Source organism: Pocillopora damicornis, chromosome 11 (assembly GCF_964200805.1).
Source record: "Pocillopora damicornis chromosome 11, jaPocDami1.2, whole genome shotgun sequence".
NCBI lineage: Eukaryota > Metazoa > Cnidaria > Anthozoa > Scleractinia > Pocilloporidae > Pocillopora > Pocillopora damicornis.
The window spans coordinates 3,579,646-3,599,901 of record NC_142680.1 but is presented as its reverse complement, the minus strand read 5'-3'; the positions used below and the strand labels follow the sequence as shown (position 1 = coordinate 3,599,901).

Below are 20,256 nucleotides of genomic sequence, written 5' to 3'. Positions count from 1 at the left end.
GAAATAAAAACCTTGGAGGTTTTAGAAGAAATTTTTTTCACGAATTTTCCAACAAATTTTGATCCAACTTGCAAGTTCCAAGGAAGAGAAAATGCCTCCCATGGTAAAACAAAAACATAAAAGAAAAAAAAGAACAAAAGAAGGAATTCATTGCTTCAATTTACTACAATAACAATCACATACAAGCCTCGGACTAAATGAAATAGCCATACCAACACTAAACTAATATCTATTTAAAGTATAGAAATTTATATGTTTTTCCAACTATACAAAAATAACTACCCATTTTACCCTTGGGGTAAAGATTATTAGAAAATTTTTTATACTACAGCATTTTATCGGTTCATAATCCCCCGGATATGTCAATATTGGAACATCTTGCGTTGCAGTTACAAAAATCTGCCAATATATATAGAAACTTTGGTATTTATCAAATACTTAACTATCATAATGCTGATGAATAACCTCATTCTGTATGTATAAATTGCGTTACGAATTCTACAATAAAACGAGTCATAGCCATTTCCAAACGAAACGTCTTATGACAGGAAGAAACATTTTAAGATTAAAAAAAGAAAGTATAGACACGTTTCAAACGGTCGAAGACAAGATAAGCGACCTTTAACCCCTTCACCTTTACATCAGTATCAAAATTCCCCATACTTTTTTCCATACGTTTCCTTTGTTACTAACAAGGAGAATTTGTTTAGTGATCAAAGCCTCTTACGCTGACGATCATTTTCGAGTCCCTTTACTCTCAGGATCATAATTAATGATCAGCAGTGTTATTGTGAGGAGAAATTAGATTCTGGTCACTCATAGGAATTCAAGAGTTAAACTGCCATAGGTAAGATGCATGCGTATTAAACTTTCAGCGATAAGTGAAAGTATTCTAAGACGTCTGTAAAGAGAAACAGTTGGTCACATCCTGCGAAGATTCATCAGAAAAGTAATTTCGCAGTTACAAAAACTAGTAGTTAACAAAAATTAAATACAAATTAAATACGTGTTATAAATACTCCACTAAATTAAACAAGACTCAAAGGGTTAGCATGTCATTTTGAAAAAAAAAATTGCATAAAAATTAACCGCTTTAAAAAGGTCAACATACCAAGCTATACTAAATATGTATTTTGATTAGATACAAATTTGGACAGATACAAAATGTAACAAGCAGGATTTACTGAGTAAACAACGAAGAAATTCCCCTTAACGAACTTAAACGCAGTTGAAATAATGTAAGGTTATGGTCTCACCACAAAAATGCAGCCACAAGTTACCCGTGTGGCGGCCTCTTTAAATTTTATGAACATCAGGCAACTATCATTAGGATAATGACGCCTGGTTACTAAGTAGATTTGACGTTACGTCGCTTAATGACGTCAAATTTTACGAAGTCAAAAAATGATGGGTCACCTATGAAGTGGGACTGTCTAAACGCCGTTGTTTCATCCTGAGCACAAGTGGCGAAACCACACCCGACCCAGTGGGAGCGTTAGATTGGGCAGACTGAGCTGATGTCACACTACACAAATGACAGTAAAGTGAGATTACACTATATAAGGAAAGGACTTTTGAATCTGGTTACTTCTTCCCACCCATTTTCTCGAACATTGATTTCATCGCAGAAGTCCGCTGTTGACGCTTTTCCTAGAGGGCAAAAAAGACGCGAGTTACGATAACGTTACCAAAAATTTTGAATCAGAGAGGTCACTTATATGGCTTTTAAACAGCATTCCACTGAACTGAACCCAGAAAACAGCTTTTTCCATTTCAGAGGACACTTCACCCTTAGCCATTTATGTATTTACAGTGGGATAAATACACCTCAATGACCCAGGCCTGGTGAACTGGGCTTAAGCCCGTCACTTTAATTACTTAGAACAGTATACCAGAGAATAACAACTGACTTGCAAACGAACAATTCAGCAGCACCAATTAATGTTTGCTTCGGAGAGTGGAGTGAAAATCAGTACAAAAATACAATAAAGCAACCCTAGCCGCGAGGGATTGAACCCGAACTGCTCGGTCTTGAGTCCAATGCGCAAACCATCGTTTCATTTTAAGTCTTAATTTCCTTACAAACAGCTCAACTTGGTTGAAGAAATACCGACCTTTTCCTCTTTTGCTTTCCTCTTTTTCTCCATTTCTTCCTCCATTTTCCGCTGAAGACCACAAAGAGAAAGGTGAGAAATTGACATACTTTATACCACCAAACAAAGCCAATTTTCTATTTAAATTTTTATCTCTGTCTAGCCTTCCGTGTAACTCTTTCATCTACAGCCAATAGGATATTTCATTCTCTTTTAATTATTTATTTTCCTATCTGTTTTCTCTTTTTCCAAACAAAAGGCATCCCACGAAAAGTCTGGCGGAATATCCATTCAAATCAGAAAATTGAAAACTGGTGTCAGTTTGGAGGAGTAAGTGCTTCGTATCAAGACCCATCTCACAAGGAGAAAGCTGCTAAGAGGCTGATAGAACATTTTTTGTCAACTCATTATAATTGAATTACTGCAGAACCATCAGATGATTACACAAAAAGACAACAGAAAATATTGAACCGAGTGAAATTTCCTTAACCGACCTGCTGCTCGGATTTATTGGCTTCCTCTTTCTGTTTTATTTCTAACTTGACCCTTTCTCTTTCTTTCTGTAATTCTTCTTCTCTTCGTCTTTCTTCTTCTCTTTCCATCTGCCACAAAAAGGTTTCATCATTCAACAATGTCATTTGTTAAAACTGAGAACTTGCTCAGTGCTGGTGCATCCAGCTTGATCAATAGCAGAGAACAGCAAGTGTTAACAACAGAACCTGCATCTCATTACAGTGAAAAGATTAAAGGGGCAACTCTCACTTGATTGGTGGAAGCAAACTCTAGTGCTCAGGGGATGAAGAACCCAGTCCTTCTCGGAAGCTTTTTATTCTTCTGAATGTTTTATTTTTCGCCCTGTGTAATCTTATGAATAATATGAAGACTGTAAAATACACGTTCCTAGGAAAAGAGCACCTGCATGTCAAAATCTCTGTTGTTGTTGTTGTTGTTTTTTTTTTTTTTTAATTTTTTTTTTACACAAGAGCTGACAATTCCTTACCTCGATCCTGCTTTTCCTTATTTCCTTTTTATTGCTGAGACGCAAAAGAGAAAAACAGAACGTTATAAAGAATGGAAGGAAGGAGTGATGGAGTGAATTTTGGGTCAAAACAACAACTCGGATATGCCTTTTAGCCAATTTCCGAGTTAAAAATGAGTGGTGGATTGTTATAACAAATCCCGGCCAAAGCGACAAGGAGTTTAATTACGCATAACTGTATTCTACAGCAGCGCGTTTTGAGAGCGCGGAACAGAATGGCCCGAAGCCAAACCAGGTTCAGTGGGACAAAAGCAGCTTGGCTAAAATTGGAGCCTCGCCATAAAAAAAGCGTAAGAAAAGAACACTTCGCGGTACTTACACTGCTTCGCTTCCTTCTTGCGACTGTAACATATTCTCCCAATGCGTTGCCATGGAGTGAGTCAGGGAGTCTCGGTTTGTTGGTTTTTTAACCTGTTAGAAGACGATAAAAAAATAGATTTTAAGAACGAATAACACTGACATCGGATGGCCCTTGCCAGTGTTTTCGAAAAAAAGCCAGTTACCGCTGGTAACCCATCACTGCCGTCTGTATAGCCTCCGAGCAAGCTCTCGTGTGACAATTTCGCCTTAACCCTATAAACCCTAAGAGTGACCAGCATAAACAAATTCTCCTTGACAGCAGCTTAGGGAATGTATAAAGAACAGTATGGAGAATACGCATACTGATGTTAGGGTGTGAAGGGTTCAGGTACAGCCTCCTATTACGCCATCGGCAGCCGCTTATGGACAACGTTAAAGAAACCCCAGCTTTATCTCTTATCTATAATCACACAGGACGTGTTTCGAGTTTCTCACCTGTATTTTGTTTGGGAGTGGATTTCTCTTGATATCCTTTAAGCTCAAATCTTTCTTATCACTGGCTACTTCGACAACTTTCTTTTTCCCTTCTTCGAGTCGATGCCTTTTCTCTGCTTCTGATGTCTCTTTCTTTACAATTGCTTCACGCATGCGCTGTTCCTCCAGCTCTCTTTGTATCCTCGAATCAGAAAATGTAGGGATACCATCCGCGCTGTCGGTATCATCTTTAACAAAAGAAACCCTTCGTAGAACAACAGGGACCGCCTTTTTATCCTCGTTTTGTCCCTTTTTCATTGACAAATCTCCAACACTTTTCGCTTTAGTAAGTTTGCCTTCATTCGAAGGAGCTTTCCATCCAACTCGCCGCAACAGTTCTTCCTCTCTTTCTATCTGCGCCCGCGTTCCCTTATCGAATACGTCATCAGCGTATTTCTTACCAACAGATCCCGGATGCTTACTTTTCACGGAAGCGTCTGTAGACGAGGTGATTGGCTGACGAAACTGGTCAAGATTGAGTGAATATCGCTTCTTTCGCAACTCCTCATTGGAATCCTTCCTGGCAGCTGTGTTTTCAAAGTTCGCTTTTCTTAGTTTTACTCCAACACTGGCAGAGTCGTCGTTACCTTCTGCTGGAGGAGAGGGTTCATCCAGATCCAATCCTTCTGTAAGGCGTTCACAGTTCGAAGCGTGTCTTCTAGGACCGGTGGCTTCTTGTTTACTTTCTTCCAATGCTTTTAAAACGCGCTGTTCTAAGATCAATTTATGCGCAGCAAACGCCGTCCTCCTGGTTTCTGATTGATTTTCCTGCAATTTTTGTCTTTCCATTTTGTCTTTCTGGCGTTCTTCGGCTTTTCTACGTTCTTCTTCACGCTGCTTTTTCTTCTCTTCTTCTTTTTCAAGCTTCACACGCATCATCTCCTCAGCTTCTTTGCGGTCGACCTCTTTCCTTATCCTTTCAAGATCAGCTTTTTGTGCTTCTCGCCTTTTCTTTTCTTGCTCCTGCATCTGCCGAAAAAGTTCCTTCTCTTCCTCGCGTTTCCGTCGTTTTTCCTCTTCTTCCGCGTTTCGTTGCGTTTCTCCCATCTCTGTCCCATTTTCGGCTGCTTGTTTAGCATCAACCTGGTCGACTGGAGGCGACTCAATAATTTGTGTGTTCGTTTGCTGAACAACTGCCTCTATCTCCGTCTGTTTCTTCGTTGAGTTCGTTTTTCCATAGACTCCGTTAGACTCGGGGTGATACTCTTTCGTTTTCGCGACTTCCTCGCGTAACTCTTCAACATCCTTACTGCCACCTTCCATCTGCTTCTTTAAATGAATTTTACGGGCAATTTCTGCTTCTCTCCGAAGTTCTTCTTCTCTCTCCTTCTGCCGCTCTATGTCTAACTCAACAAAACTCTTACGATTTTCAGCCTTTCGCGTCGTCGTCACCTTTCCGTTTTCCTTAGCCCTGCGAACAACCGGCTGTGGTTGGGGTTGAGACTGCTCTTGTGGCTGGCGGTGTGTTTGCAACAACTCCTGAGAAGGTCTATTCTCAAGAGGTCGTTTCTTAACCTCATTATGAACAATGTCATCGCCTGCACTCAAATCAATGACACTACCGCGTTTGGACGAGATCCTTAGCCCTTGTGTATCACTGCCATCGATTACATCCTTTCTTTCATCGAATATTGGTTTTTGTACGAGATCCTTGTTGTGAAAAGCCAAAGGATGCTCTTCCTTTTTGGCATGCTTCGATTTCTGCTTTTCTACCTCAAGCCTTTCTTTTTCCTTAATCTTTTCGTTTTCTATCCGCATCAACTCCTCGCGTACTCTTTGCTGTTCCAGCTCTTCCTCGATCATTCTCCCTGCTTCTGTTCTTGACAGGGGAGCTTTCTTCGGTTCCTGTTTTTCTTGCGCCAATGCAGTTTGCTTTTCAAGTCTGTGTCTCTCTTCCTCAAACTTTGCCTTTCTTTGCTCTGCCATCTTTTTGTTCTCCTCCTTCTGTTTATCGAGCTCTTCACGAGCTTTTCTGCGCATTTCATTATCTATCTCTCTCTGTTTAGCTCTTTCTTCATCTTTTCTCTTTTTCTCTTCCATAACGTAGGGAATAAGTTCATCTTGCGTCAAACTACGCGGAGAAGTTCCTTCTCCGTTACTCATTTGAATATCTTTCTCGTTTCTGAAAAGAAAAAAACATCCAAGAAACATCAGTATTTATAACTTGAGCAGTTGTCCCCGCCTACCCCCGCCCACCTTACATGGTCTCGTAAAATCTTAAAACAGCTACTTTGCGATTTAGTTTCTTTCACCCTTTCACTTTCAGCAATGACTAATACGTAATTTCTCGAGCGTCATTAGCTCCATTGCACGTTTCACTAAAAATAGAGTGACTACCAGGAATTGTACCTGATTAGGTTTCCATCGTCCTCTTCTAGCTTTAAAAGCAAACCATCCATTCTAGATGCGGCCGACGACTCAGCTGAAGGTGATGTGACAACATCAATCGTTTCCTCTAAAGGGGCTTGAAAAGAACCTTGTGTTGCTGGTTTGCTTTTTAACGCTCCAGCATCGTACTTTAATGCCTCTTTTTCACTGTCCGTTGTACAAATGCCATTTTGTGTTGCCATCCTTAACGCCCCTGTCTTTTCATCGTCTGTTCTGTTTTCATTCATTGTGTTTTTCTCACTACTGCTGTCTGCAATGGTGCTCGAGTGTAATTCTTGTTGTTGTGTTAATTCTGAGGCGTTGCCACCGTTTACAGTAGGCTGTAGATTGCTTGGTGACGAGTCGCTGATTATCAAGTTCTCCTGTTTGTCCTTTGAAGAGAAGTAATAATGTGAGGCTCAAGAATTTTTAAACAGTTGGAATATGAACTCGAAATTTTTATTGTTAACAACAAGATAAGCGCATAAGCAACCCACTTTACTCAGAGTCTATCATGGAATAGATAGCAAATGGCATAGCCAATCAGATTGCAGCATTTGCGATAGAACGCCATTAGATTTACACTGACTTGATGCGGTCTTAAATTTGGTTCCTTAACCCTTTAACTCCCAATATCTGATTGTTAATTCTCACCTCTAGCTGCTACACATTTCCTTGTAAATTGGTTACGAGAATTTGGTGTTCAATCAAGATAATATCTTGTACCTGATAAGTTTGAGTACTCCCACTACCTGTTTGCTGGATAATGTATGGATATTATAGGGAGAATTTACATGTTAATCACTTCTGGGAGTTAAAGGGTTAAACGCGCTGTAGTTTTGCGAGAACTGTGGCCAATTTAGTCCTCAAGAAAAAGCATGCAACTTCTATGGATCATTCTTATTGGCTATCTAAGAACTTAGTAAAGATGTTTCTGATTGGCCGCGAAGACACCTTGTGTCGATGACTCTGACTAACTGCGAACGTAAGAAGGTACTCATGAACTTCGTTGCCGGGAGCCCGAAGAGTTCGCTTTTTATCGCACCTTTCCCCACAAATCAAGAAGCCAACCCTTGATCACTGACTTCTTTTAGTTTTATTGCTATTGAAACCACCGAGTTCTGGTAATAAATATCGCAAAAACTTACACCGATCGCTCTCGCTCTTGACTTCTATCAAATTTGATACCTGACTGACTCTCGAGAACGAAATCTGTCAATACAGATTAACTCTCTTATCACAAATAGATTCTCAGCAATTGCTATGCCAATATCAGCTTTGTTGACATTTATCAAAATAGCCGCATCCAGCAATCGTGGTGTGTGTTCATTGTTCTCACGCAAGAAAAAGAGTATACCAATCAGTTTTATTTTTTCAGTTTCATACGGAAAGAAAAAGTTAAGCGGGTTCAAAATGGCTTAAAACGACTCATGACAAAATCCTTATCGAATACATATATCGACCGTGTGCGAAGGATATTAGATAAAATGTAAAAATACAGAAGAGCACTTAATTGTACATGTCTTGTTTTTACGTAGAACGCAATAATAGTATTGAGGAACTCGATATAAACATCCTTTATTATATTTAGCGCTTAACCCTTCGTGAATCGTTCTGACAGAGGGCTAACGCTCGAAACGACAGATTTAGAAACTCTAAACGGTGTTCTTATTGTATCATTAAGTATCATTAAGTCAGTTGATAAAACCAAACTTCCCTTTAAGAACCCCCAGCGACGCAGCACCACAGTTTCTCTAGAAACTTACCCCCCTTAATTCATTTATCATAATTAGCCTTTCTGGAACTCTGAACGGCAATGGGATGATTGTGAAATTCGTATCAAACTTGCAATATTTGCAATATATGAGACGCAAGCTCACGCGTGTACGGACGTCAACGATGGCATGGTTCACATCAACCCGCAAGCAGCGATATTGCCTATTTGTTAAACCTCCTACAAGCTGAAAGTCTTTCCAAATATCCTTTACGTTGCCGAATTCTGTGGGAACTGATAAATTACAGCAAAAAGTGACATGGCGAAAGAGTGAAATTCTTCGCGCGTCAAAACAAAACAGAAATAAACTGGCTACTTGCATTGGTTTCAACTATTTTACTCTACCCACAGTAAAGTTTACTTACCTTGTCAACATGTGAAAGACCTTTCTTTTCCACTGTTTTATCGCCTTCCTCTTCCCTCTCTTCGTTTCTCGCCTCAAGTTCGGTTTTATTCTTGCTGTCTTCGTTTTCGTTGTTATTGGAGTAAACAGAGTGCAATCTCTCCGCATCTACGTTACTTTCGAAACCGTTGATGGCTGGAGACGTCGATTCAAGAGATGCTTTGGAGGAATCAGGGCTACAAGGCTGGTGGTTTTCGTTCAACTCGATCACAGTTCTCCCAGACTGATCCTGATGGATATTCGTGGGTGACGTAGGTATTGAGGGTTCTTCTGATATTGTGGCACCAAAATCTGTTGACATAACAAAAAAAACAAAAAGTTGCTCACAGACTATTTAAGGGGGGAAAATTGTAATGCAACATTGTCACGCAGATACAGGCTACGGAGAAAAATCATGCCTCTCTCATGAGTAATTCTCCTTACTGTCTGCTGTACAATTCTTATGACGTTACTTCAGAGAATTTGATATTGGATCAACTACACTGATCTAATCCGCTAATTTCTATTTCGCTTTGTTCTCATCACTTTTCTACTTGAATTTGTCTCTATCTTGAGTGGAAAAATTCTGTCTTGGTCACACATGGGAGTTTAAGGGTTAAAGAGTAAAACGGAAAAAACACAAAAGAAATCTAGAAATACCAAAATAAGGACATTTATCGGTTAGACCTAGAGATGATTCAAATGAATTGTAGCAGCCAACAATTTTAATACATAAGGGCTCAGTTGTTTTAAGGATGGACAACGCTATCTAACGAATATATCGCTATCTAGCAGATGAGAGTTAACAAAACGTACTGCACTATCCTCCGAACAGAGATTTAGCGAGTGGATAGCATTTTCCCCCTTTTAAAAACCGAAAACATATGTTAAAACTTCAGATTCGGCTTCCCTAGCAAGTTTAACCTGCAGAACAGGCGGATTAGCGGGGCCGAAGCGATACACCGATTCACTAGCGCGCGAGAGGCAAATACAAAGTTGGAAGGGCCCTTGACATTGTTCCTCATGCGAACGTGAGCGTGTCAAAAAACCACAACAAGCCCCTCCGTTTTTAAAAAAACCACGAAAGGATTATTCTTACTAACTTTAACGATAAGTAATACGACAAAGACGAACACATTCTATTTAATCAAATTCGTGCCCAAACGCCAAGCTTAGATGAACCACGACGAAAAGAAAAGTATTCAAGAGAACAAATCAATAACAACAAAACCGAACTCGATCCAGATTAATTTGCATAAATTCTCTGCCATCGTTACAAATTACCTCGAGTCAAATCGAGCGCCTTTTATACATTGCAACATTCGCTTGTAAAATACCCCGTCAAAATATTTATATCAACGCATTCGGTTTGCATTGCTTATCATAACTTAAATATATAAACACCTGAAAGTAGTTGACAGATTTCTACCGGACAATAAATTGGTAAGATCGATTCGCTATTCGCAGTGTAAACAAGCAATTTTTTCAATTGAATGGATTTTACACTGACTCAAAGTTTCAAATTTATTCTTGCACCTGAATTGACACAATCAAATAAACTATTCTGGAGTAAAGTGATAATCCTAATATTTTGAAACTCCCTTTGAGAGAACACAGGTCAACAAAATGAATATTTGAAGAAAATTTAAAGTGATTTTAGCAACCGAACTAACTTTAAATAATAATGGGAAATAACGAGAAACAGATATACTACCGAGAAATAATTCTGAACATTAAAAAACTTCCATTTTCCTGAAAATTATCGGAAATTCGGAAATTTCCAGAAGTTTACTAACAAAGAGAGGTGGATTACAACGGCGTGAAGTGTACTCTATTTAATGGTGACTGAACATGTCACAAAAGTAGGTTAATGGATTATTCTAGCAATTTGGGGGAAATTTTGGAAATAAATTTACTAGAAAGCGAGTGTCATATTTCGGTTTTCAATAATCATGTTAACAGATTTCGTTTCGATTTGAAATTGTGTAAAAAATTATGATGAAAAATGGAAAACGACATTTCTGTTTTGCAGAGACGAGGTTCTAATTACTCAAAGTACATATATAAAACCGCAAATATGCGTTACAAAATACAGACGTGCTTGTTCTTAGGGTAAACCTTTGCTTTTCGCTTTCACGAACGCGCAGTGCTAAAATTAATATTTTTTAAGACTTTCGAAGTTACAATCAGGAAGAGTACTTCTATGGCTGTGGAAAGTTATGCTTTTAAATACAGTTAATTAACGAATAGAACTTCGTCAAAATGGCTACCCGTATGTGTTTACTAAATCGATCGACTCTTTCAAGATTTTAAAATCGCATAACCAAATGATTTTTTTAACATTTCGACGACTACAGAGATTTTTAAATTGGGAAACTTATAATTAGAGGGATTAAGCAAAATAGTTTTTACTTGACAGTCACGCAAATGAACTACAAAAGAGGTCCTACCTTTCAGGTCGCCATCTTCTCTCCACAGAGTTAGTATTTCTTCATCTTCTCTGCCTCCAACAGGTACTCTGTGATTCTTGTGGGCCCCACGGAAAATATCTTCACCAGTTGGTTGACGTTTGAGCAGAAAACTTCGGTCAAACGGCTTAAAGCTCTCTCGCTTCGATTTGTCTTTGAGTTTTTGCAGCGCCTGCAGGAAAATGCAAATTAGTATGCGCTCAGAGAGATGCTAATGTGGTATGTTGTCAGGTACGCTTCGGCACTCAAGCGTTGCTCACTACATGGAGAGAGAATGTAAATAATACTCAACTTCAAACAGACCGAACAAAACAAAACTTCCGATTAAAAAGAGTATGTTCTAGTATTTTCAAGGGCTCACAACAACTCCATTTCAGCTCGTAAGTATAATGGATTCATGCAAATTATTAGAAACTTGCTGTTTCTTAATAACTTACAAGGTATTAACAGATTAGCCATCACTCTGACCTGTCATCGAAAATTCATTAAATCTGTCCCAAGACGACCCACCGAAGGAAAAAAAAAAAAAGACAACGTGGGAGACTCTTTTGTTGTTATTTTTGCTAATTTTGAATCCTAAACAGCGATCGTTAAGACTGTCACAACTCATACTGTGCAGAAACGATTCTCATCCATTGGCTTTGGCTGAATGCGTGCCAGCTTAGCTTTTTCACTACCGATATCTGATTATTATTTCTCCCTTCATGCTGTTTAACAGTTATTTGTAGTTTAGTTAAGAGAATTTACTACTGTATTAAGATAACACCCTACAGCTGATACGTTTAGATTTTCTCACCACCTGTTTTGGGATGACGTATCGAAATTAAGAGAAGTTACAAGTTTTTCACAACCGCGGGTTGACGGCTAGACGGATCAAAAACGATTACATGCAGTCTTTCATACACTTCAAGTTCACTGTCAATCCCACAGTCGCTCACTAAAACAAGTTTATCAATTTGTTGCAGTTGGCTGGTAGAATATGTCAAGGCATGTACGGAGATGGGTGGACAAACCGTCGGATCAAAACAACAAGAGTGACTTGAAGAAAAAGAAAATAAAAATTGTGCGTGAATTATGTGAAAAACAAAACAAAACAAAACAAAATAAACATGTTTTTAAACAATAGAGTTTAGTTTTTGGGTGCATATCAAATTAATTATCTCCTCCCAACCGATACGGTAAGTTGTTTGTTCCCAAGTTTTCCTCCTCAAAACATTCTTGGATTTTGCAAAACGTAGAATTTTTCATACCTCTTTAGCATTTGTCCATCTAAGTCGGCAAACTATATACGTTAAGTTTCTTTTTTAAAACGAAACAGTCTACGCCGACAGCGGAATATCTCTATAACTTTCTGTGGGTAGAGAAACTTGGCTCATTTAAAAGGTGCAAGAATATCTCCAATGGTGTCCTCTCACCAAGATGTCCACAAACTAAAAGTTTATAAACTACTAATATTCTGTCTCCTATCAAATAAAACAATCGCCCGTCTTTTCAAAGCATGGGGATGTTCAGTGCACGCGCAGCGTCATTGTAATGTCCATTAAATCTGTTGTTTAAAAAGATTCTATTCGTCGTCATTTAAAAGGTGCAAGAATATCTCCAATAGAGTCCTCTCACCAAGATGTCCACATACTAAAAGTTTGTAAACTAATAATATTCTGTCTCCTATGAGATAAAACAATCGCCAGTCTTTTCAAAGCATGGGGATGTTCAGTGCACGCGCAGCGTCATTGTAATATCCATTAAACCTGTTGTTTAGAAAGATGATCTTTGTAGTCGACATTCGGCATTGCAACCAACGTGCAGTGACCAAGTTCGCACTGTATAGAGTCGCAATACACGACAGTAAATACCTTTCAACAATTCTTTTTCAGTTAGAGTTTGCAATCACTTGACAGACTATCGCGTGATTACCGTGGGATCAACTATAAACTGCACATGGCGATGACCCACCGGTAGTGTGACGGATGCGGAGAATTATGAATGGCGGGAAATTAACGCTGAATGCGACAACCATGGGATACTAACAAGTCCCTAGCCCCATTTTCAACACTTCTAATTGGAAACACTCTCTACGACAACAAGAGATAAACTAGGGTATCAAGACTAACTATAAACAAACAATACCGAAAAACGAAATCTGCAAATCAAAGAAGACTGAGGGAAGTTTAAAACCTGAACGTTTAAGACTACTCAGGGATTGATAAGAAAAAGAAACAACTGAAATAAAGTCTGACCCGTCTCAGCTCATTTTCCTCCTTTTCCAAAACGTAAACTCGTCTTTCAACTTGATCCAGTTCGTCTTGTATCTTCTGGGCCATCACCTCTTCTTCTAAGTCACCGGCTATTTCGTGGCACAGTTTTTCCTGAAGCAGAAACGATATGGCGTTAAATGAAAACGAAATAAAAGATGTAGCAAGGAAACCTAACATAATTGACAAAAACTGTCCTTACACATGACGTTCTTCACAATGCTAACACCAGAACTTTGCAGGACGCTTGCCACATATGAACTTATAATGCTCTCTGAAGCTAAGCCTGCAGGCAGCCTCTTATTAGCGCTGCAAAACTAGGGGCAAGGCCTGCGCGTTTCGAGTCGACGAGTGATGAAAGCAACGTCCGCGAGGGTTCTGGCACAAAAGATTCTTAGCCAAATTCTCAGCGCTAAATAATTATGAGAAATATAAGAGGAAATGTGTCGCAAAATGATATTTCGATCTTGGGAAAGAGAGCAATACGTGCGTTCATACCTTTACTGAAAGGAGCTTCCTTTTTTCAGTTTGGACTTCGGCCAGTCTGCGACAAGGAAAAGCAAAGGTGACGGTTAATTGACCACAGCTAATTATTTCCTGCTTAAAATATCTATCTTAAGTTTCCTACGTAAAAACCTCAATCTCTAAGTGGCTTAGTGAGAGCTGTAGAAGCTCTGCACAACAATACCATACATCGTTAATAAACACAAATAGCTCTGCGGAAAGCTCTTGTATTTCATTTAGGCTGCTATTGCCCTTTTAAAGTGATCTTCAGAAAAAAATCGACAATGGCTTATCTAAAGAACAAGTTGGTGCCCCACGAATTGCAACGTAAATACGATGATTTTGCAAGAGAAAATAAGCCTCTGAGAAAAAACATGTCCGTGCAAAAGGGTATTACCAAATGCATCAAATAGCCTCTTAGTTTTCTGGGTTGCTTTTAACCAAGATTTCAAACCATAAAAATGCCAACTAACCGTAGTCTCTTGCTGTCATAACACTCCTCTGTCAGCTACGCAAAAGAAAAATAATAAAAAGTCAATTAACAATTGATGGGTTTAAAGCCAGTTATAAGTTTTTCCACTTTAACCAGAAAAATCAACAATGAAAAAGTACTACACCATTTATTCACCTGTTCTGATAGAATTGATCTTACATTTACATTCCCCTCAATTGAGTTACCTACAGAAATAGATGAACAGTTACAGTGGTTATTTTCCAATACAAAACCTACTTTTCATTAATTTCTATCACGAAGTAAAAGGTTTGAACTTAGGAATAACTGTTAATAACCCTTTAACTCCTGTAAGTGTTTAACATGTAACCTCTCCCTATAATATCCATACATTACTCAGCAAACAGGTAATGAGAATCATCAAACATATCAGGCACAAGTTGTTACCTTGATATACCACAAAATTCTCTTAACAAATTTACAGGAAAGTTGTAGCAGTTGGAAGGGAGAATCAACAATCAGATCAGTCTTGGGAGCTAAAGAGTTAATCATGCTATCTGATGGATCAATGTGAGTATCAGACCAACTACGCACCTACCCCTCCCCTAACATTAACCCTAACTTGTTATCAGTCAACTGCTGTTGAGTGAGGGGAGGGGTAGGTACATAGTTACCCAGATAGGATAAATGACAACTATACTATTTCCTTATCAGTGTATACATGTTTTGTTCATGATAGTAAATGGAAATTGTTTGTACCTTGCTTGCAAAATCGTGTTATATGCACGGCTATCAGAAATTCTTCAAGAGAGAGTTTTCCATCTCGATCAATGTCAGACAAATCCCTGTGAAATTGATAAATTTATTAGTGACAATTATCATTAGTAGATACTCAATTTAGATGTCAAAATTATCAAATTAATTCAGGCCTGCAATTGGTCTTATTGTCAAAGTGTGATTTTCTGGTCTGGTAGAGTAGAATGGATTTCATTACAAAGACTATGAATCTTAACCCTTTAACTCCCATGATTTCATTAGTAATTCTCCTTACTGTCTGCCAAATGTTTCTGATCATGTAAATTTGGAGAATTTGGTATTGTATCAATTAGTAATCCCCTTATTGATATTTTTCTTTATTCTCATCACTTGTCTGCATGATATTGTATGGATATAGTAAGGAGAAATTCTGTCTTGGTCATTCACAGGAGTTCAAGGGTTAAATTGGCTTGATTAATGCATTAACCTTTTACAAACAAACATCACTATCAAGTATATTATCTGTACTCCTCTCTATTGTAATTTTGTACTGACTAGGAGAATATGTCTAGTAATCAAAACTTCCTATGTTGGCGATCATTTCCCTATTCTCATGATCTTTATGAACAATTCAGCAGTTTTTCTGTGAGGAGAAATTAGATGCTGGTCACTCTTAGCCTTCAAGGGGTTAAAGGCAGTCACTAGCAATTTTTTAACCAAAATTTATCAACAATTCCCTTTTTGGCATCTAAAATGTGTTTCATGAAAATTTTATTGATATTTGTATCTAACAAGAAGTTACTATTCTAATAAACTGACCAAATTCTTGCTAAAATGTCTTCAAGAAGGCCTGATCCAATAAGAACAGAGCAAGCAGTTTCAGCTGCAATTTAAGAAAATATTATTAACTCCCACTGGTGGATCAGATAAATTATTACATTAGAAACCAGAAAGTTGGAGGAAGTTTATTCTTCAATTTTCTTTATTACAAGAACAAGCTTGCAAAAACTTAGACATGTTCATCAAATTTAAGAGATTCCAGAGATAAAATTTCTCACTATAATTCATTCTCACTATTGTAACCATAACATAACCATCAGTAAAATTAGGATTCTTTCCTAAATCCAAAGATTAATAATATAACTGTTGATTATTAAGCTATTGCCACTGTAAAATAATAACTTTTGCTTGCAGGAAGAACATGCAGCATCAAACTCTGAATGTGCACAAATCTGTCAACCAGTTTGAAAAAGTCACTAGGCTAGAGCCTTGTGAAAAATTGAAGATCCTCCTAAATGCCCTTATATACCCAGATAGTATATCTTGGCCTTTGAAAATGGGAAATTAAATTTTTGCTCTGGCCATGATTGCTCCTCAAGGAGAGGATGGCGAAGAGTGAAATATGACAAATAATTAAGCCAAAAATCAACATGCAACACTTCAATTTTACAGAAAGGGGAGGTAAGGTGAGATGTGAAGTTTTTTCATTCAAATCAGTAACATTTGAAATACTGTTTGAGGTACCTGTGACACCTTAATTTTTCAAAAATTTGTCTGTGAAATGGGATCAGAACCCCCTTTGCTACCATCTAAGCATAATACTAAATCAGTAAGAAAGAAAATGACAGAGATGGATTTGCTATCACAAGTCTCTTGCATCTCAGTGGTAGTGCATCAAAAGTACTCATGAGATGGGCATAAGTTCTTATTCCAATTGGGAGCTCTCTGATTTTGTTTTCCTGAGTACAATAGGAAACTGAGAATTTTATGAAATACTTAGATTCAAGCATCATCATTGTGGGACAAGGAAAAAGTGTGAGTTGATCCTCACTGATGATTCTAATTTCGAGGCTTAACTGAGGGTGAGTGACAAGACAGAAAAATCAACCAGAAATTACAAAATTAGTTATTGTCTTAACATGTCTTACCATCAATATAACCTGTCTTATGGCCATTTTTCCACCTGAAAGCTCTTTCATAAGCTGCTTTTTCCTCCACTGATATAAAAGGAATGCTTATACGAGATAGATGCTTTGGACTTAGGGTCTCTGGCAGCTTGAGGGGAATATCTGTGCCTTTTAAACGACTCTGAATAAGATGCATTGCCACAGCAAACTCAGCGATGTCTAACTTGTTGTTCCGCGAAACATCTGCAAGTTTCCTAGAATAAATAAACAATTCAGATCAGTGTCAGTATCTGAGCAACTGCCCACCTACCACTCCCCTAATTCAACATTAACCCCAACTTGTTATCAGTTGACTGTCGTTGAGTTAGGGGAGTGGTGGGTGCGCAATTGTTCGGATACTGGCATCCGTCTGACAATTCAGCTATCTATTAGAACAACTCAAAACTTTCCACAGATATGTGTTGTTGTTCAAAATGAACTTCTTCATTTCATGTCAATAATAAAACTTCTGCAACAACCTTCACCTGGAATGAACAACACAATTTGTTCTCTGTTTTTTCATCTCAACTATGAGGACTATCCAGAAGTTTCAATAAAATTTTGTATATGAGGCTGCTGATAGTGTAACAGGGAGGGAGGGGGAGTGTGCAGAAAAAACTCAAATGCAAGAGCCTGTTCCCATGCTAAACTGATGGCAGGACGCCACTGTTAACCATTTAACCCCTAAGAATGACTAGCATCTAAATTCTCCTTACAATATCACCCCCAAGTCACACATAAAGGTTACAAGAAAAAAAGGAAATAATCACCAATGATAGAAGCTTATGATTGTTAAAACAAATTCTCCTTGTCAGCACCTTAGGAAACATATTGAGAACAGTATGGAGAATATGTCTGCTGATGTTAGGATGCAAAGGGTTGATGAGTTTTTTTAATTAAAACTCCTGACTATTCCTTTTTCACAGCTTTCTCTCAGTGGAGGGGAAAAAAGTAAAAGACCCAATATAAACCAAGTTGAAAAAAAAAAAATAGAAAATAAACCATGCATGAAAATATTTTGATAAACATTTATTTAGGGTATCACATTAGAGTCAAGAGTATGACATTTTTAAAACTTACAAAATGATATAAGTTTAGTGGATCCACAGAACAAAAGGTAAACAAAAATAGGACACTGAACAAGGGGCATTGTGTGTTTTGGTTTCATATCCAATTCAGAGTGTGTTTTTGGCTTTTTCTATATAAACATTTGGTTTTCAATTTTGATTTTTGAGTACCATCATTTCAACTAAGTTTACCGGTAGTTCATCACTCTCAGTGATGTTTTAAGCAATGTTTATGTTTACTTCATGATGTATTTCAGGTCTTTGGTGTGCATCAATACCCCTTCCACTATGCCTAATCACATCTACCAAGAATGATCTGAGAAAAGTATGGAGCAGCATAGCATTCCTTGAAAGTAGTTAAGTAAATATTGAGGGGTAGTAGTGAAAGAGAGATGGCCAGCAATGAAGGCGTTCCTGTGGTTGAAGAAGGTGTAAACAAAACTCTAACATATCTGAGGTCTACACATTTGATTTACATTCTGTTAAAAAAAGTCCTGACTGTTTGTGTTATTGCCTTTTACAATGCCAAACCATAAAGGTTACACTAATCATCATAAACGTCTAACAATGCAAGCTGCGTCTGAATAGATGTCACTGTAGATTTTCCTCTATATCAGCGGTAGGCAAACCTCTTAAGAAAATCTTGTCTGACCAAATCTAAATATTTTCCCACGATTTTTATGCTTCAGTGTCGTGTGAAATGGTGCATATAAAAACAGTGCTTAACCCGTTTATAATGCAAACCTATCTCCACTTATTTTTGCAATTTTGTTTCGTTTAGATAAAAACAGTTAAAACAGCTTGCGCCACCAGATTTTCCAACACATTCACCATTACAATGCCAGGCGATGCGTGTTGAATCTGGCTGTTACAGACAAAAACACAATAGAGTTGTAGCCGTGAAAGAAATAACAAAACCTCGATTGTATTCAACACAAACCGTTGACGGTATTCTGTTGATTCATAAAAATAAACACAGAAACTTCTGCTGCGCCAATTGCACCGATATCGCTGCTTGCTGTTACCAGGAAACACACAACAACGCTTAGAGTCCATCCTATATTGAAAGGGGATCCAACAACCGCAGTGGTTATTAAACACATTTGGTGACCCGGAGGAAAATTTAGCGCGAAGGAACGCGATAAATTAATTCCTTCGAAGCATACATCGATTATACTAAACAAAACAAAATTAAACATATCCAAGTTTTCCTTACCATATTTTGCTCAGCTCTGGTAGAGGCAGTTTAGATCTTATAAATAAAGATCTGGCTTGCTCTCCTGCAATAACAAATATATTTGTACAATTGAGTGAAAAAGCGTACAACCACCTTAGCCCAAGGCAGTCCTTGCGCTCACCTGATAGGTATCTATCTTGAGGTTTTTGGCTGTAAAACAAAGCATCATGGCGAGTTCTTTCCTCCTCAGATATCGTCCACTTTAAGTCCATCTCGGGCTGAAGAAGCGACCTGTAATTGAAAAGAATACCCTATTAACTTGTTCGGAGCTTTCATTCAAACGACCCCGAATCGCTACATTACTGATCAGACTTCGAACGACAGAACGCGTTGTGACTACAAAAATTCAAAAACGTTTGGATCACCTTATGAAGACTACGCATTAGTTAAATTAACAAATGTGGAAAATATATTTGTTTAAGGCTTCCCATGTTGACGAGATATTTTTCGGCCCGCCATGATCACTCTAATTTTGATGTCATGCCAAGTTTTTCTGCAGATGATCGTCACGGTGAGAACGCTTGATTAGGTTCCATGGGCGCGCGTTCATAATCCTCTCTATGGAAACCGCTTCAAAAATTTTTAAAATTATTTTCCCAGCACTTAACTTATTTTCCTTCGGAATTTTTTTCCCTTTTGAGAACTTTTCCCATAATTATTCTGCCATGGTTCTGTTTGGTCTTTATTCATCGTAATTCAATGTCTTGTAAATTGAAATATAACACCTGCTGAAAGCCTGTGTTTTTCAGACTTTCATCGTACTGTCAAATTCTTTAAACATAGAGAAGCATTCAGGCTCCAATCTCTTCATTAAGCTTCATCCATAATTTTCGCCATCGATTTAAGAATTACTCCTAAATTTCTATATATAATCAGTCTTACATTATCTTTCCTCGTTTGTTTTTGTACATTACTAATTGCATTGTGTCCATTGTAGAATAAGCTAAGAGCTGTGATCAGTCACTATGATCAATACCTACCAATGTAAGCTTAAAATCATCATTCTTTACACTGTTTAGGGTCCAGCAATATTTCAGGTTAATGCAATGCTCTTGAAAATCAGACTAAGAGGATCGCGGGAGGAGA

The 20,256-nt window shown here is 38.0% G+C and overlaps 1 protein-coding gene and 1 long non-coding RNA gene across 3 annotated transcripts; one reads left to right on the top strand and one right to left on the bottom strand.

The window, feature by feature from the left end:
* Positions 1 to 146: 146 nt before the first annotated feature.
* Positions 147 to 20,247, bottom strand: LOC113678987 (uncharacterized). 2 transcript variants are annotated; one of them, XM_089187711.1, is made up of 19 exons: positions 20,151 to 20,247; positions 19,292 to 19,401; positions 19,150 to 19,213; positions 16,849 to 17,081; positions 15,740 to 15,803; positions 14,924 to 15,009; positions 14,342 to 14,391; positions 14,187 to 14,221; positions 13,708 to 13,753; positions 13,195 to 13,323; positions 10,940 to 11,129; positions 8,473 to 8,801; positions 6,316 to 6,725; positions 3,928 to 6,088; positions 3,452 to 3,543; positions 3,094 to 3,127; positions 2,588 to 2,695; positions 2,115 to 2,165; positions 147 to 1,650 (listed from the first exon to the last, which is right to left on the bottom strand). In XM_089187711.1, exons 1-19 carry the CDS (start codon positions 20,171 to 20,173, stop codon positions 1,585 to 1,587), a joined length of 4,281 nt encoding a protein of 1,426 aa, XP_089043837.1. In that variant the 5' UTR covers positions 20,174 to 20,247; the 3' UTR covers positions 147 to 1,584. The 2 variants fall into 2 exon arrangements, with proteins under 2 accessions (XP_089043837.1, XP_027051710.2); XM_027195909.2 differs by lacking the exon at positions 20,151 to 20,247 and adding an exon at positions 19,536 to 19,697.
* Positions 11,774 to 12,082, top strand: LOC149037069 (uncharacterized). The gene is made up of 2 exons (XR_016181165.1): positions 11,774 to 11,903; positions 11,993 to 12,082. It is a non-coding gene; the product is annotated as an uncharacterized LOC149037069 (long non-coding RNA).
* Positions 20,248 to 20,256: the final 9 nt, after the last annotated feature.

Bases quoted from the DNA above. Each gene is read 5' to 3' on its own strand.
- LOC113678987 (XM_089187711.1), bottom strand. From the start codon at position 20,173: ATGATGATTTTAAGCTTACATTG. The intron at 19,402-20,150 runs GTAGGTATTGAT...TTTCAATTACAG, and splicing joins ATGATTTTAAGCTTACATTG to GTCGCTTCTTCAGCCCGAGA. The intron at 3,544-3,927 runs GTGAGAAACTCG...GTCTTCTAACAG, and splicing joins CACTCCCAAACAAAATACAG to GTTAAAAAACCAACAAACCG.